At 47.0% G+C, this 15512-nt stretch overlaps 1 protein-coding gene across 1 annotated transcript in view; it reads left to right on the forward strand.

Annotated features, from left to right (window-relative positions):
* The window catches only part of LOC137526173 (lactase/phlorizin hydrolase-like), a 65526-nt gene extending 52912 nt beyond the window's left edge, over nt 1–12614 (forward strand). Inside the window, exons 18-19 of the mRNA XM_068247392.1 lie at nt 9156–9395; nt 12179–12614. Of these exons, the coding sequence (XP_068103493.1) occupies nt 9156–9395; nt 12179–12408 (470 nt within the window). The 3' untranslated portion in view covers nt 12409–12614. The remainder of the gene's footprint in view (nt 1–9155; nt 9396–12178) is intronic.
* The last annotated feature ends 2898 nt before the right edge of the window (nt 12615–15512 follow it).

The following is a 15512-nucleotide window of genomic DNA, read 5'->3' on the forward strand; positions in this document are numbered from 1 at the left end:
AGCAGCTTCACGGTGCACCATTTTTTAAGCCGTGCCATTTTTCACTGTACGCCTGTTAGATATCCATAGAGGCAATGGGACTGCCTCCTAGTGGAGGCAGGGAGGTAGTGTAGCCCAACAAATACAAGAAGAGTCTTTGTAGAGGTCACAGCAAAAATTAACTACATAGCTTGCAAGATGTAATGCTGTAATATAAGATTTGGTTAATTTTTCTGTGATTTTTCAGATTGTTTTTTGTGCAATGACATTAATTTACATTGAATAGATTTGCAAGGAAGAAAGCCTTTTTATTTTATAATTATATTTACAGGAAGTTCCCAACTTACGAATACCCAACTTATGAACAACCCGCCGATACATCCAGCCTGCTAATGTGAAAATTAATTCTGTGGGAACAAGAGAATTTTTTTTTCAAAAATAACTTGTAGTTTTTTCAAAAAATCAATTTTATAAAAACTCTAAGAAAAAATGGTTTCTAAACCAGTAAAATGACATTCTGCTGCAGTACACTGAGGGTACATTGGGAAAAAGGTGATACAGTGACATGGGAGGGGGTGGGGGGAGAAGGTGGTTAGACAGAGGTGGCACAGGAAGAAAGAGGTGATACAGTGGCATGGGGGAGGGGAAACGTTAGGCAGAGGTGGCACAGGGGGAAAGAGCTGAGACAGTGGTGTGTGTGTGTGTGTGTGGGGGGAAGGGGGGGGGGAGGGGGGAGGCTGGACAGAGATGGCACAAGGTGAAAGAGGTGAGACAGTGGTGGTGGGGGGGGGGGGAGATTAGCATGCCTCCCAACTTTGAGATGAGAAAGAGGGACATTTAAGTTGCTAGCTTTTGGCACCAAAAAGATGCATTGGTTTTCTAACCAACATTTCTATGAATGCCTATGGCGGCGCCTAAACGTCTGCTGCTCTGCGGTGCAGAGGTCATTTTCGTTCTAGTTGGCTCCTCTTACCTCTGCAACCTTTTTTCTGTATATAGCACTTTGTGTGTGCAGCAGTCTCCTCTCATTCTATGTGCAGCCCCTTATCCATAACATCCATGTATAGCTCCATCAGGAAGCAGCTCCTCCCTCCCATAGATTGCTGCCATTTGCACACAGTGATGGTCATGTCTAGAACTCATGGGGAAGCATGGGATTTGTTTGATCAGCTGATAGATTTGCAAAGCTCTGATTTGCTGTGATCACATCCTGCTTTAGCACATGATCGTGACTAGCAAAATCAGAGACTTACATATCGATTACCTGACCAAACTGATCACATGCTTCTCCATGACGTCTCCTAGATATGACCATCACTATTTGCACACATCTTATTTTATATGCAACCTACTCTTCCACATCCAGGTACGCCTTTGGACAGCAGCCACACTAGGCTAAGGCCTTTCTAGCCCTTTCAGAAATAGACCTTCAATTGTTATATGGACACTACTTTTGCGATCATTAAATTTAAGCACAAGTGCGAGTACATTTTTTGTGGTGGCCGCAAGTGATAGGGCATGGGAAAAGGTGAAGGTTACAGTAAGGTTAGGGTTGGTTGGAAATGGGTCAGCATCCTACAAAACCCCTAAAATGGGGCATCAGCGGAACTGCCTGTTCCCAGAGCGATGTTGAAATATATGCAAATAATTCTGACTTTTATGCAAATGGTGTGTAGCTTGGTACTGCGCCAATCAAAATTGCCAGAACATGCATTTTATTGGTCGAATTCCAAGCTCTTTAGATAATTTGTAATTATTAGCATCTCATTAACTATCCCTACTGATCAGTGGTGTAGCTAAGGAGTTGAGGGCCCCGATGCAAGTTTTACAATGGACCCCCCAAGCACTCTACATAGCAATTGATACGGCGCACCAAAACCTGACAATGGCAACTATAGTGTCTGAGGTGCAAGAAGGGGATGGGGTAGAAAAGAGAGAAATCGAGAGCCCAATATGGTGTAGTATGTCAGAGATAGGAAGGGAAATGAATAAGTGAGATGGTTATACTCACAAACATGGGTTACCGCTCAGGCAACCACTGTATAGGCAGGTGAGAAGATTAGACCTGTCCTCACTAGTGTTGGGCGAACAGTGTTCGCCACTGTTCGGGTTCTGCAGAACATCACCCTGTTCGGGTGATGTTCGAGTTCGGCCGAACACCTGACGGTGCTCGGCCAAACCGTTCGGCCATATGGCCGAACTAAGAGCGCATGGCCGAACGTTCCCCGAACGTTCGGCTAGCGCTGTGATTGGCCGAACGGGTCACGTGGTTCGGACCCGAACGCGCTCTGATTGGCCGAACGGTCACGTGGTTCGGGTAAATAAATACCCGAACCACGTCATATCTCCGCCATTTGTCTGTGGGTTTAGCTTTGGGTAGGCAGGCAGGGTAGTTCGCGCTCCAGCCACGCTAGCCAGGGTCCCCCCTGTCATTGTGTCACTGCTGGGAACAGTAGTACACCGCTTGCTCAGCCACACTATATAGCATTCTGTTTACTGCCACTCTGTGTACCTCGCTCAGCCACACTATATAGCATTCTGTTTACTGCCACTCTGTGTCTGCTGGGAATAGTAGTACACCGCTTGCTCAGCCACACTATATAGCATTCTGTTTACTGCCACTCTGTGTACCTCGCTCAGCCACACTATATAGCATTCTGTTTACTGCCACTCTGTGTCTGCTGGGAATAGTGGTACACCGCTCGCTCAGCCACACTATATAGCATTCTGTTCACTGTTCTGTGTCTGCTTGGAATAGTGGTACACCGCTCGCTCAGCCACACTATATAGCATTCTGTTTACTGTTCTGTGTCTGCTGGGAATAGTGGTACACCGCTCGCTCAGCCACACTATATAGCATTCTGTTTACTGTTCTGTGTCTGCTGGGAATAGTGGTACACCGCTCGCTCAGCCACACTATATAGCATTCTGTTCACTGTTCTGTGTCTGCTGGGAATAGTGGTACACCGCTCGCTCAGCCACACTATATAGCATTCTGTTCACTGTTCTGTGTCTGCTGGGAATAGTGGTACACCGCTCGCTCAGCCACACTATATAGCATTCTGTTTACTGTTCTGTGTCTGCTGGGAATAGTGGTACACCGCTCGCTCATCCACACTATATAGCATTCTGTTCACTGTTCTGTGTCTGCTGGGAATAGTGGTACACCGCTCGCTCAGCCACACTATATAGCATTCTGTTCACTGTTCTGTGTCTGCTGGGAATAGTGGTACACCGCTCGCTCAGCCACACTATATAGCATTCTGTTCACTGTTCTGTGTCTGCTGGGAATAGTGGTACACCGCTCGCTCAGCCACACTATATAGCATTCTGTTTACTGTTCTGTGTCTGCTGGGAATAGTGGTACACCGCTCGCTCAGCCACACTATATAGCATTCTGTTTACTGTTCTGTGTCTGCTGGGAATAGTGGTACACCGCTCGCTCAGCCACACTATATAGCATTCTGTTTACTGTTCTGTGTCTGCTGGGAACAGTAGTACACCGCTCGCTCAGCCAGAGTATATAGCATTGTGTTTACTGCCACTCTGTGTACACCGCTCAGCCAGACTATATACCATTGTTTACTGACACTCTGTGTACACCGCTCAGCCAGACTATATACCATTGTTTACTGACACTCTGTGTACACCGCTCAGCCAGACTATATACCATTGTTTACTGCCACTCTGATTCTGCTGGGAATAGTGGTACACCGCTCGCTCAGCCACACTATATAGCATTCTGTTTACTGTTCTGTGTCTGCTGGGAATAGTGGTACACCGCTCGCTCATCCACACTATATAGCATTCTGTTCACTGTTCTGTGTCTGCTGGGAATAGTGGTACACCGCTCGCTCAGCCACACTATATAGCATTCTGTTCACTGTTCTGTGTCTGCTGGGAATAGTGGTACACCGCTCGCTCAGCCACACTATATAGCATTCTGTTCACTGTTCTGTGTCTGCTGGGAATAGTGGTACACCGCTCGCTCAGCCACACTATATAGCATTCTGTTTACTGTTCTGTGTCTGCTGGGAATAGTGGTACACCGCTCGCTCAGCCACACTATATAGCATTCTGTTTACTGTTCTGTGTCTGCTGGGAATAGTGGTACACCGCTCGCTCAGCCACACTATATAGCATTCTGTTTACTGTTCTGTGTCTGCTGGGAACAGTAGTACACCGCTCGCTCAGCCAGAGTATATAGCATTGTGTTTACTGCCACTCTGTGTACACCGCTCAGCCAGACTATATACCATTGTTTACTGACACTCTGTGTACACCGCTCAGCCAGACTATATACCATTGTTTACTGACACTCTGTGTACACCGCTCAGCCAGACTATATACCATTGTTTACTGCCACTCTGATTCTGCTGGGAACAGTAGTACACCGCTCGCTCAGCCAGACTATATAGCATTGTGTTTACTGCCACTCTGTGTACACCGCTCAGCCAGACTATATACCATTGTTTACTGACACTCTGTGTACACCGCTCAGCCAGACTATATACCATTGTTTACTGAAACTCTGTGTACACCGCTCAGCCAGACTATATACCATTGTTTACTGCCACTCTGATTCTGCTGGGAACAGTAGTACACCGCTCGCTCAGCCAGACTATATACCATTGTTTACTGACACTATATAGCAGACTATATAGCATTGTGTGTACACCGCTCAGCCAGACTATATACCATTGTTTACTGACACTCTGTGTACACCGCTCAGCCAGACTATATACCATTGTTTACTGCCACTCTGATTCTGCTGGGAACAGTAGTACACCGCTCGCTCAGCCAGACTATATACCATTGTTTACTGACACTCTGTGTACACCGCTCAGCCAGACTATATACCATTGTTTACTGCCACTCTGATTCTGCTGGGAACAGTAGTACACCGCTCGCTCAGCCAGACTATATACCATTGTTTACTGACACTATATAGCAGACTATATAGCATTGTGTGTACACCGCTCAGCCAGACTATATACCATTGTTTACTGCCACTCTGATTCTGCTGGGAACAGTAGTACACCGCTCGCTCAGCCAGACTATATAGCATTGTGTTTACTGCCACTCTGTGTACACCGCTCAGCCACACTATATAGCATTGCGTACTCTGCCAGTCAGTGTGTATATTGCTGGGATCAGTAATACTCCACTCACCGTCAACCACTATATGAGCTCAACATGAGTTCCCCAGAGACCTCCGCTGTGAGCAGCACTCCCAACAACAGCAACAGCCAACGCCCCACGCAAGCTATAACATCCACCCCAGCAGCCAGTGGTCAGCAGCAGCCCTCCCCGGAGGAGAACGTTGTGTCCATCAGTCCGTCGCCAGAGCGATTAATGAGGGCTGCCATTGAGGAGATGATGGGGCCTGATGTGGAGGAGGAGGTCTGGCTCAGGCCAGCATCCCAAGTTAATGTTGAGGACGATGAGGGGTCTGTGTCTGGGGATGTTGGGGTGGCAGAGGTGGTGGGTGGGTCAGACTCAGGAGAAGAGTTGTATGATGAGGATGATGATCGGGACCATCTGTATGTGCCTCAGAGTCCGACCCCGGAAAACATGTTGTATCGTGTGTTTAGGTACTAAAATCTGCGTTCCCTCCCAGTAGTGTTGGGCGAACAGTGTTTGCCACTGTTCGGGTTCTGCAGAACATCACCCTGTTCGGGGTGACTATATAGCAGACTATATAGCATTGTGTTTAATGCCACTCTGTGTACACGGCTCAGCCACACTATATAGCATTGTGTTTACTTCCACTCTGTGTCTGCTGGGAACAGTAGTACACCGCTCACCCGCCACTGTATAGCATTGTGCTCTGTGTCACTGCTGACAATAGTGGTACACCGCTCACCCACCACTGTATAGCATTTCTGTACTGCCACTGTACTGCTGCCAGTCAGCGTGTACTTTAAGGATAAGTGAAATGAGGAAGAAATCCGGTGAAAGAGGGAGGGGCAAGGGAAGAGGTGTTTCCCCTGACGGTTCACGTACAGGCCACAGGGGAGCACCCAAGAAAACCCACTCAATACTGCCCATGTTGTCCAGGACAACAACCCTCACAGATCCAAAAGAACAGGACCAGATAATTACTTGGATGACCTCTCAAGCGTCCAGCAGTGGGTTAAGCAGCACCAGCACATCACGCACGAGGTCCGAGTCCTCAGCCAGTTAAAGTCTGGGCTTTCTTTGAAGACTGCACTGAGGATGTTACCATGGCGATTTGCAAGGTGTGCAAGACCCGCCTGAGCAGGGGGAAAAGTATTAACAACCTCTCCACCACCAGCATGAGCCGCCACATTCTATCCAAACATCCCACTCTGTGGGCAAACGCGGCAGGACAGGGTACCACCAGCAACACTGCCTCCCTTGGGTTCACCAGACTCACCACCAGACCCGCCTCAGCAGCAGCAGTAGCCCAGCCATTGCGTGGTTCACAACATTCACAAACATCAGACGATGCTGACACTGTCACTTTCCGGACTAGTGCTCTTGAGGTCTCCCAGTGTTCATCAAACACAACAACCAACAGCCCTTCGGTGTGCAGCGCTACGGTTGAGTTGTCTGTCTCTGAGATGTTTGAGCACAAGAGGAAATTGCCAGCAAATGACCCCCGGGCCGTGGCAGTAACAGCCAGCCAGCATAGCCAAGCTTCTGGCCTGCGAAATGCTGCCATATCGAGTGGTGGAGACAAACAGCTTCAAGGGCATGATGTCAGTGGCCATCCCACGTTACGTGGTTCCCAGCCGCTACCACTTTGCGCGCTCTGCAGTGCCTGAGTTGCATGAGCACGTGGTCAGCTAAATAACCCGAAGCTTGAAGAATGCCGTTGCCTGCAAGGTTCACCTCACCACTGACACCTGGACGAGTGCGTTCGGCCAGGGTCGATACATCTCCCTTACCGCGCACTGGGTGAACCTTGTGGAGCCTGGCAGCGATTCCTCACCTGCTACGGCGCGGGTGTTGCCCACGCCGCAAACAGCTGGATAACAACAGCAGCACCTACCTCTCTGACTCCTTCTCCTCCAACGCATCTCAAAGCTGTACCTCATCCGGAAATGCTAACCCAGCACCAGCAGCAGTAGGATCGTGGAAGCAGTGCAGCACAGCTGTTGGCATGCGTCAGCAAGCGTTGCTGAAGCTGATCTGCCTTGGGGATAAGCAGCACACAGGGGAGGAAATTTGGAGGGGAATAAAGGAACAGACGGATTTGTGGCTGGCACCGCTGGACCTGAAACCGGGCATGAAGCTAGACACCTGGCACGAACTGGCAATGTACGCAATAGAGGTGCTGGCTTGCCCGGCAGCCAGCGTTATGTCGGAACGCTGTTTCAGTGCTGCCGGAGGCATCATCACAGATCGGCGTATCCGCCTCTCCACAGAAAATGCAGACCGTCTGACTCAAATTAAAATGAATCAATCCTGGATTGGAAACGACTACGCAACACTCCTGGACCCCAACCAAGTAACATGACCGATGAACCGTTGCCGGTCCCTGTTTATGGAACCTCTTATCTTTATTACATTTATGACTACATGGTGGTACAAAGCATGCTATCCGCACGCTTTTTGTCCTCATGCAAGGCCTGGGTTGTTGTGTCTCACAAAGCGTGGCCTTCTCCTCCTGCGCCTCCTCCTGTTCCATCACGTGTGCTGCTGCTGCTGCTGCTGGGTTACCGTTGCCGGTCCCTGTTTATGGAACCTCTTATCTTTATTACATTTATGACTACATGGCGGTACAAAGCATGCTATCCGCACGCTTTTTGTCCTCATGCAAGGCCTGGGTTGTTGTGTCTCACAAAGCGTGGCCTTCTCCTCCTGCGCCTCCTCCTGTTCCATCACGTGTGCTGCTGCTGCTGCTGGGTTAGCGTTGCCGCGTGGTCCCTGTTTATTGAACCTCTTATCTTTATTACATTTATGACTACATGGCGGTACAAAGCATGCTATCCGTACGCTTTTTGTCCTCATGCAAGGCCTGGGTTGTTGTGTCTCACAAAGCGTGGCCTTCTCCTCCTGCGCCTCCTCCTGTTCCATCACGTGTGCTGCTGCTGGGTTAGCGTTGCCGCGTGGTCCCTGTTTATTGAACCACTTATCTTTATTACATTTATGACTGCATGGTGGTACAAAGCATGCTATCCGCACGCTTCTTGTCCTCATGCAAGGCCTGGGTTGTTGTGTCTCAAAGCGTGGCCTTCTCCTCCTGCGCCACCCTCCTCCTGTTCCATCACGTGTGCTGCTGCTGGGTTAGCATTACCGGTCCCTTTTCCTGGAACCTCTTATATGTATTACATTTATGACTGCATGCCGACAAAAAGCATGTTACCTGTGCAAAGAAAACAGACATTTCCCGCATTTAAAAGACAGTTTTCCCTTTGAAACTTTAAAATCGATTTTCTCAAAAACTATAAGCTCTTTTTGCTAAATTTTTTTTTCCTCTTGTACCCACTCCCAAGGTGCACATACCCTGTAAATTTGGGGTATGTAGCATGTAAGGAGGCTTTACAAACCACAAAAGTTCGGGTCCCCATTGACTTCCATTATGTTCGGAGTTCGGGTCGAACACCCGAACATCTCGGCCATGTTCGGCCTGTTCGGCCCGAACCCGAACATCTAGATGTTCGCCCAACACTAGTCCTCACTCAGGATTAAGAAGTCGCTCTCTGTAGATCAGAAAAAATGGGGTAGGGTCACCCCTCCACCTGGGGTGGACTCAAGTATACTGGTAGGTGATAAGAGGAGCCAGCAGAATAAAATTAATATAAAATTGTTAAAAATTGCCGGGAGGGAAAGTGGTGGACTTCCCCTCAATAATTAGACACCAAGGTTTGTCATCAAATCAAACGAATACATTTATTTAATAGGGTACTAGGGTAAATATATTAATTTTATTCTGCTGGCGCCTCTGATCACCTACCAGTATAAAGAAGGGGATGGGGAACAGTTTGTTAATGCCAGTATTTAAAGCATCTATAGAAGGGATTATTATGAGCACAGGACCAATAGAGAGATAATACTGTAGTTGAGGGAGGGCCCAAGGGCCCCGATGCGGTCGCAACTTCTGCAGCCCCTATTGCTACGCCCCTGCTACTGATGCACAAAACATACAGACTTTAGACTAATCTTTAATACATCTCAGAAAAAAGAATCTCTTATTTTCTCCGCAGCTGTGAAGTATGACGGCGTGGATATTCGTGGCTACACTGCATGGAGCCTGATGGATAATTTTGAGTGGGCGATGGGATTTTCGGAGCGGTTTGGTTTGTATTACACAAATTACAGCGACCCAAACCTGACACGTGTTCCTAAGGAGTCTGTGAAGTATTATAGGAAACTTATCGAGTGCAACGGATTCCCAGACCCAAAATTACCTCATCCGTGTCTAAAGCCAGAACCAGAGCCGGAAGGTAAGCCAGAGTGAGGCCATTAGTGGCACCTATTACCCAAGATGCATTGGGCTGATTTATTAAAGAGAAACTCCAAGCCCCTAGAAAGTTCACCTCAAACATTCCAGACCCTTTTCTGGCTTCCTGTCTGCCACCCACAAGTGTCGTTCTGGTGCAATTAAAAAGTGTTGTGGCAGAGGACCACCATGTTGCATCTGAGAATGGCTGCAGCCATGCTCAGACATGAGCCTATTGGGGGGGTGCTGTGCAGCACTAGCAAGAAGCAGCTGACCGTTCACTGCCTTTAGCTGCCAGTATGAAAGAGCACTTAATTGTTTTTTTTAATATCCTGATAACATCATTCTAGCCCTGCTGTGGTTGCTTAGCAACAGAGCTAATGGAATGGTTTCATGCTGCCCCATTCACCAACTGCATTTCCAAGCCCAACTTTGGCAAAGACCATATAAATAGGTATGTGTATTTATAAAAAAAAAAATTCCCACGATAAGCAAGACAGATTAACCTCAGCCCTCTGGTCAAAGAGAAATTGTGATATTCTAATGGGCCGTGCCTACAAGTTTTCAAGTTAAGTTATTTGATCAAAAGAATAGTGGTGGACACAAACAATTAAAGCTAGCTGTTACATAGTGCTCATCACACATTGCAAAGGACAAATTACATCTGCCGGCGGTCTCTTTTGCGCTGGTCAGAGCATCATCTCCCAATACTGTTTGGGACGGAGCCAAACCCTTCCTCCAGCACACATCCTGCTAATCAGGCTTCAGGCAAGGTGTGTTGTTCATACATCTGACCTGTAGATGGCACTTATGCTTGTTTAATGCATAAGATTATCTATTCTAGGCTGTTGGAAGTTGTTGGTTCCTGTTTTTTGTTGACATGTTAGATTGTAGAGGAAGCACTTCCCGTTTGCAGCAAGTACATCATTCTCAAACATCCGAATCCAAGCAGTGAAGTGCATTGGAGGCTCACCTAGGTGGAGAGGAAAATGTGCAGGGTCTTGTAATACTAGAGCCATTCCCAATTTATTTATTTACAGAATTAACCAACTCTCTACATAAACAGTGGATTTTCTCTATTTCTCCAGCAAGGGAAAACAGGAAGCAACAACTCCCTACAGCCTAGATAACCATATGCATTAAACAAGTATAACAGTGCCATCTACAGGCCAGATGTATGAACACCACACCTGGCTCATGTATTGTGTCGCCATCAGCGACACCAGGAGGCAGCCTGGCACAGAGTGACTGCACATGCACGCAGAAAATTGCTGCTGCGGGCCTGGCGTTTGGAAATACTCAGCCAGTGACCTGTAGACCGATTGGCTGGTTAGGTGTTGGGGGCAGGGTTTGGCCATGCAGCACGTGATAAAAGGCTCTGTCCCAAACAATGCGATGAGCTTTCTCCCCATCTTGGAGCCCCATGCATGGTCTCAGCTGATGCCCCGACCAGCACAAAAAAAATTTCACAAGATCATCCTCTTCAACATATGAGGAGAACTATGTAACCACTAGCTCTGATAAATAAGATATGTGATGCTGGTGCCCACAACTATCCCTTTGATCAAATAATTTAAAAAAAATGCTTTCATAACATTTCCTGCACCTTTTTAGATTTGGCTAGAAATGTATATTTATATTAAAGGGAACTCGAGGTGAGAGGGATCTGGAGGCAGACAGGTTTATGCCCTTTTAAAGAGACTCTGAAGCGAGAATAAATCTCGCTTCAGAGCTCATAGTTAGCAGGGGCATATGTGCCCCTGCTAAAATGCAGCTATCCCGCGGCTAAACGGGGTCCCTTCACCCCCAAACCCACCCCCGCAAAACTTGGTCGCAAAGTTTGTCGTATATTTTTCCTTCCTAGAGGCAGGGCTAACGGCTGCAGCCCTGCCTCTAGTCGCGTCTATCAGACGCGCATCGCCGCCTCTCCCCCGCCCCTCTCAGTGAAGGAAGACAGAGGGGTGGGGGAGAGGCAGAGGTACGCGTCTGACAGACGCGCGGGAGGCAGGGCTGCGGCGGTTAGCCCTGCCCCAATGCAGAAGCGCTCCCCGCCTGCACGGAGGGGATTTGGGGGTGAAGGGACCCCCGTTTAGCGGCGCAATATCGGCGGTTTAGCAGGGGCACACATGCCCCTGCTATCTATGAGGTCTGAAGCGAGATTTATTCTCACTTCAGACTCTCTTTAAATAATGCACATTGCCTGGCTGCCCTGCTGATTCTCTGCCTCTAATACTTTCAAGTGTACCAGAGCTGTGGGCAACAGGAGATTTGATACTCACCCGCAGCTTCCTCCAGCAGCATAAACACTTGCGAGTCCCACACCGTCCTCCCGCGGTCTGCCGTTCAGCCCGGGAAATAGACTCAGTCGGGTCCAGTCTGGGCATGCACGGACCTCACGCACATGCACAATAGACCCAGACTGACATGACTGAGCCTATTACCGGGCTGATTGCGGCTGAACGGCATACCGCGGGAGGACTGTGTGGGACTCCGAAGAGTTTTTTTTCTGGAGGAAGCTGCGGGTGAGTATCAAATCTCCTTTTACCCACAGCTCAGGTTTACTTAAAGTCATAGACCCTGAACAAGCATGCAGCAGATCAGATGTCTACGACAAATCCCACAAGATTAGCTGCATGCTTGTTCCTGGTGTGTTATTTAGACCCTACTGACCAGAAAGATCAGCAGGACTGCCAGGCAATTGGTACTCTTCAAAAGGAAATAAATATGGCAGCTTCCATAGGTCTCACACCTCAGATTCCTCATGGCTTGTTTCCCCTCTTCCTCCAGCCACAACACCCAGCATCAGCGTCCCGCCAGGTCAAACTACCGGACCACCAGGTGAACCCCTGACCTCCGACACGGTCAGCTTCCTGGGACTGGACATCTCTACGGACGATGCCATGATCGCCCTGTATGTGGAGTTTGCTCTGTTACTCACCTCAGTCGTTGCCATCATTGTGTTTGCGGTGATGTGTACAAAGCTGAAGAAGGCGGCAAAGTTAGCGCAATTATTTTAGGCAGCAGATGTCACCGAATGCAGCCGCAATGCTGTGAATTAAATGTTCATTTAATTGCTCTCTGTATTGTGAAAAACTGCATCAACAGAACACACAATCAATTTAAGTTCTTTTCTACAAATCAAATTCTGGACACAAGAATCTTTGTTGGTTACTAACACTGTACCGTATATAAAGATTGCTACTAAAAAAATAAAAGCCCACAAAAAACCACAGCATTGGCTTACTTTACTATGAATGTCTGCATTGTGTTTCGATTAAACTGTCTGTTGCAACGGACTGCAATAAACGCAGTGTGAGAGGAGCCTAAAAGGAACGGGCGCCTGAGTGCTCGTTCCGAACTTCATATGAAACAGATGTTTTTGACCTGCGGGTCGCAGCGGGGTGTTAACTCACACTTGCCATCGTTTTTGCCCGTTACGTTCCACATCACTCCGATACTTCCTCCTTCCGGCTTTAAAGGAGGAAGTATCAGAGTAATAAAATGTGACATGGAATGCAACAGCCAAAGGCGGGGAAAAGGTCCAGTTAACACTCCCACAAGTGGGGGGGGATGCATCTGGTTTAAAAATCTACACTCAAACCGTGACCTTTTTGTTTACAAAGCCACAAATAAGTAAAGAATTGCTTATTTGTGGATAGACTGGCTTTTCAGCAATATCACTGGACTGTAGTGCATGGATACACTTTATTCGCAGTGATGTCATTGGCCTCTACTGATTAACCTCCCTGGCGGTATGATTATTTCCAGATTTTAGGGCTCTTTTCCACTGTTAAATGCGATCGTATTTGCGATCGCAATCGCATTTCAATTTCCACCATGCAATTACGATTGAGCTACTATACTCATAGTAAAGCTCAATCTCATCAAAAACGCGGCAGGACAACTATTGCGCTTGGACCAACATTGCATCGCAATCGGATCGCACTAATGGAAATTGCTGCTGCAGTTTCCATTAGTTGAATGTACCTTGCGATTTGCAATCAAAATCAAATCGCAGGGCTGTGGAAAAAAGGCCCTTACTGTCTAAAAGCGGTGCCATTTTTTCACAAGCTTTTAGACCGTAAAAATCATACTGCTAGACAGATCTGCGGCAGCCCTGCACATTACTCACCTCCCCTGGATCCAGCTCGGGGGTTACTGCTCTGAGCTGCAGCTTTCCGTCCCGAGCCTGACTCGGGCTTACCACTAAGGAGGTTAAAGATGGTCAATGAAATGCTAACAATGCAGAGTCAATGCAAATTTATGCAGCTTAGAGAGGGACTAGGCTGCTTTCCTGAGACTAGTACACACATCCAATTTTGATTGGCCTATGATGAACTCATTTTACCACCTCAATGTAGCATGCGGGACAACAGATTTTGAACACTAATAAGAACAGATTTGGCATGATTCACAAGGCTTTTTCCTCTGTAATCACCTTATCTATGTTACTTTTTAAGCTTTCAAATGACAAAAAAATAATAGAATTAAGGTAAGAAAAGTAATATTGTAATGAAGTTAAAGGGACTCCGAGCAGTGCAGAAACTATGGAAAGATGCATATCATTTTAAAGCTCTCTTTCTCCTCTTTCCAATGATATATAACCCTACGCCTTTTAGTTTTCGCTATTTTCGCGATTGAAATTGCCGCTGCAATCTGCTGAATGGAGCTGCTGACTTTGAGAAAAAGTCGCCCTGTGTAATACAATGTAACTATGGAAAGATGGATATCATTTTAAAGCTATCTTTCTCCTCTTTCTGACGACCCCTAAATCGTCGCCCTACGCCTTTTAGTTTTCTCTATCGAAATCGCAGCCATTTCAATCGCGAAAACTAAAAGGCGTAGGGCGGCGGTTTATATATCATTGGAAAGAGGAGAGAGCTTTAAAATGATATGCATCTTTCCATAGTTTTTGCACTGCTCGGAGTCCCTTTAATCATGAACAACTTATTTGGAGTGATTATTTTGCGTGTAAATGTGCTGAAAGGTTATTTTTAATCAATTAGGTGATAAGCAATTTATGAGAAGTTTTGTGAATACAGTCCAGTGTGTAGGTAAGCTCTCACGCTACATAGAAGTGGTAACATTGACTAAGGCCAGAAACCCACTAGGATCGCCGCTTTTCTGATCGCTTTGTGATTTGAAAACTATTACTAATGTCATGCTATGGGTGTGATCCCACTTGAGCGATGTGATTTTATAAAAATCCCCCATAGCATTGCATTAGCAAGAGATTTTTCAAATCACTAGCGACTAGAAATCGCTCCTAGTGGGTTTCTGGCCTAATGATTGGCCAATCAAAATTGGGATCTGTGTACCAGGTTTAATGCTGGGTACACACGATACGATTTTCTGTGTGATAGCTGCATCCGATTGATAAAATCCCTCATGTCCAATATTACTCCCGATCGATTCTGCGCTCGATTTCTCATAGAAGTGATTTGAAAAAGATAAAAAAATGAGCGAAGAGAATAAAGTGCAGAATGGAGCGGAAATAAAACAATTGGGTCAGAAAATCGCACAGAAAATCGTACTGTGTGTGCCCAGCATTAGTGTGCAGTGCAGCATTATTACCCAGCAGAGGGAACCACAGCAGACATATTGGAACAGATCTATGTAAAAGCGCAGATATTGTAAACCTATAATCTGTGTAAAACTGCAGATATGGTAAACATATTCATTGCAGCACCAAGTGCTATATGTAAACCAACCCTAAAGATGTATCAAGGCTAGAGGAGTGTCTGTACAGCATTGTTCCCTGAACTGACAATTCTTTATGTGTGTACTTGGCTTTAAAGGCAGAGGATCGGTACGACAGCCTGGCCATGTGCATTGTTTAAAAGGAAATAAATAGGTCATTCTCCATAGGTCTCTCACCTCAGGTTTCCACGCTCAATAGCTTCACCCAGGAAGTGGAAGTTGAGGCTAGAAAATTACTGAACGATGAACGCAGCTGTTGGTAAAATGAGTCAACTTCTAGTGGCTTTGATTTGATCATCTCGATTTCTGCCTCCTTTGTGGTTAATTACCATACAAGGAAAATGCAGCCCCCACACACTGCTGTGTCTGGAGAACCCCCGTCACATATGAGATACTGTCCAATAAGTGCAGGACGCAGAGC

Source organism: Hyperolius riggenbachi, chromosome 7 (genome assembly GCF_040937935.1).
Source record: "Hyperolius riggenbachi isolate aHypRig1 chromosome 7, aHypRig1.pri, whole genome shotgun sequence".
NCBI classification, from domain to species: Eukaryota; Metazoa; Chordata; class Amphibia; order Anura; family Hyperoliidae; genus Hyperolius; species Hyperolius riggenbachi.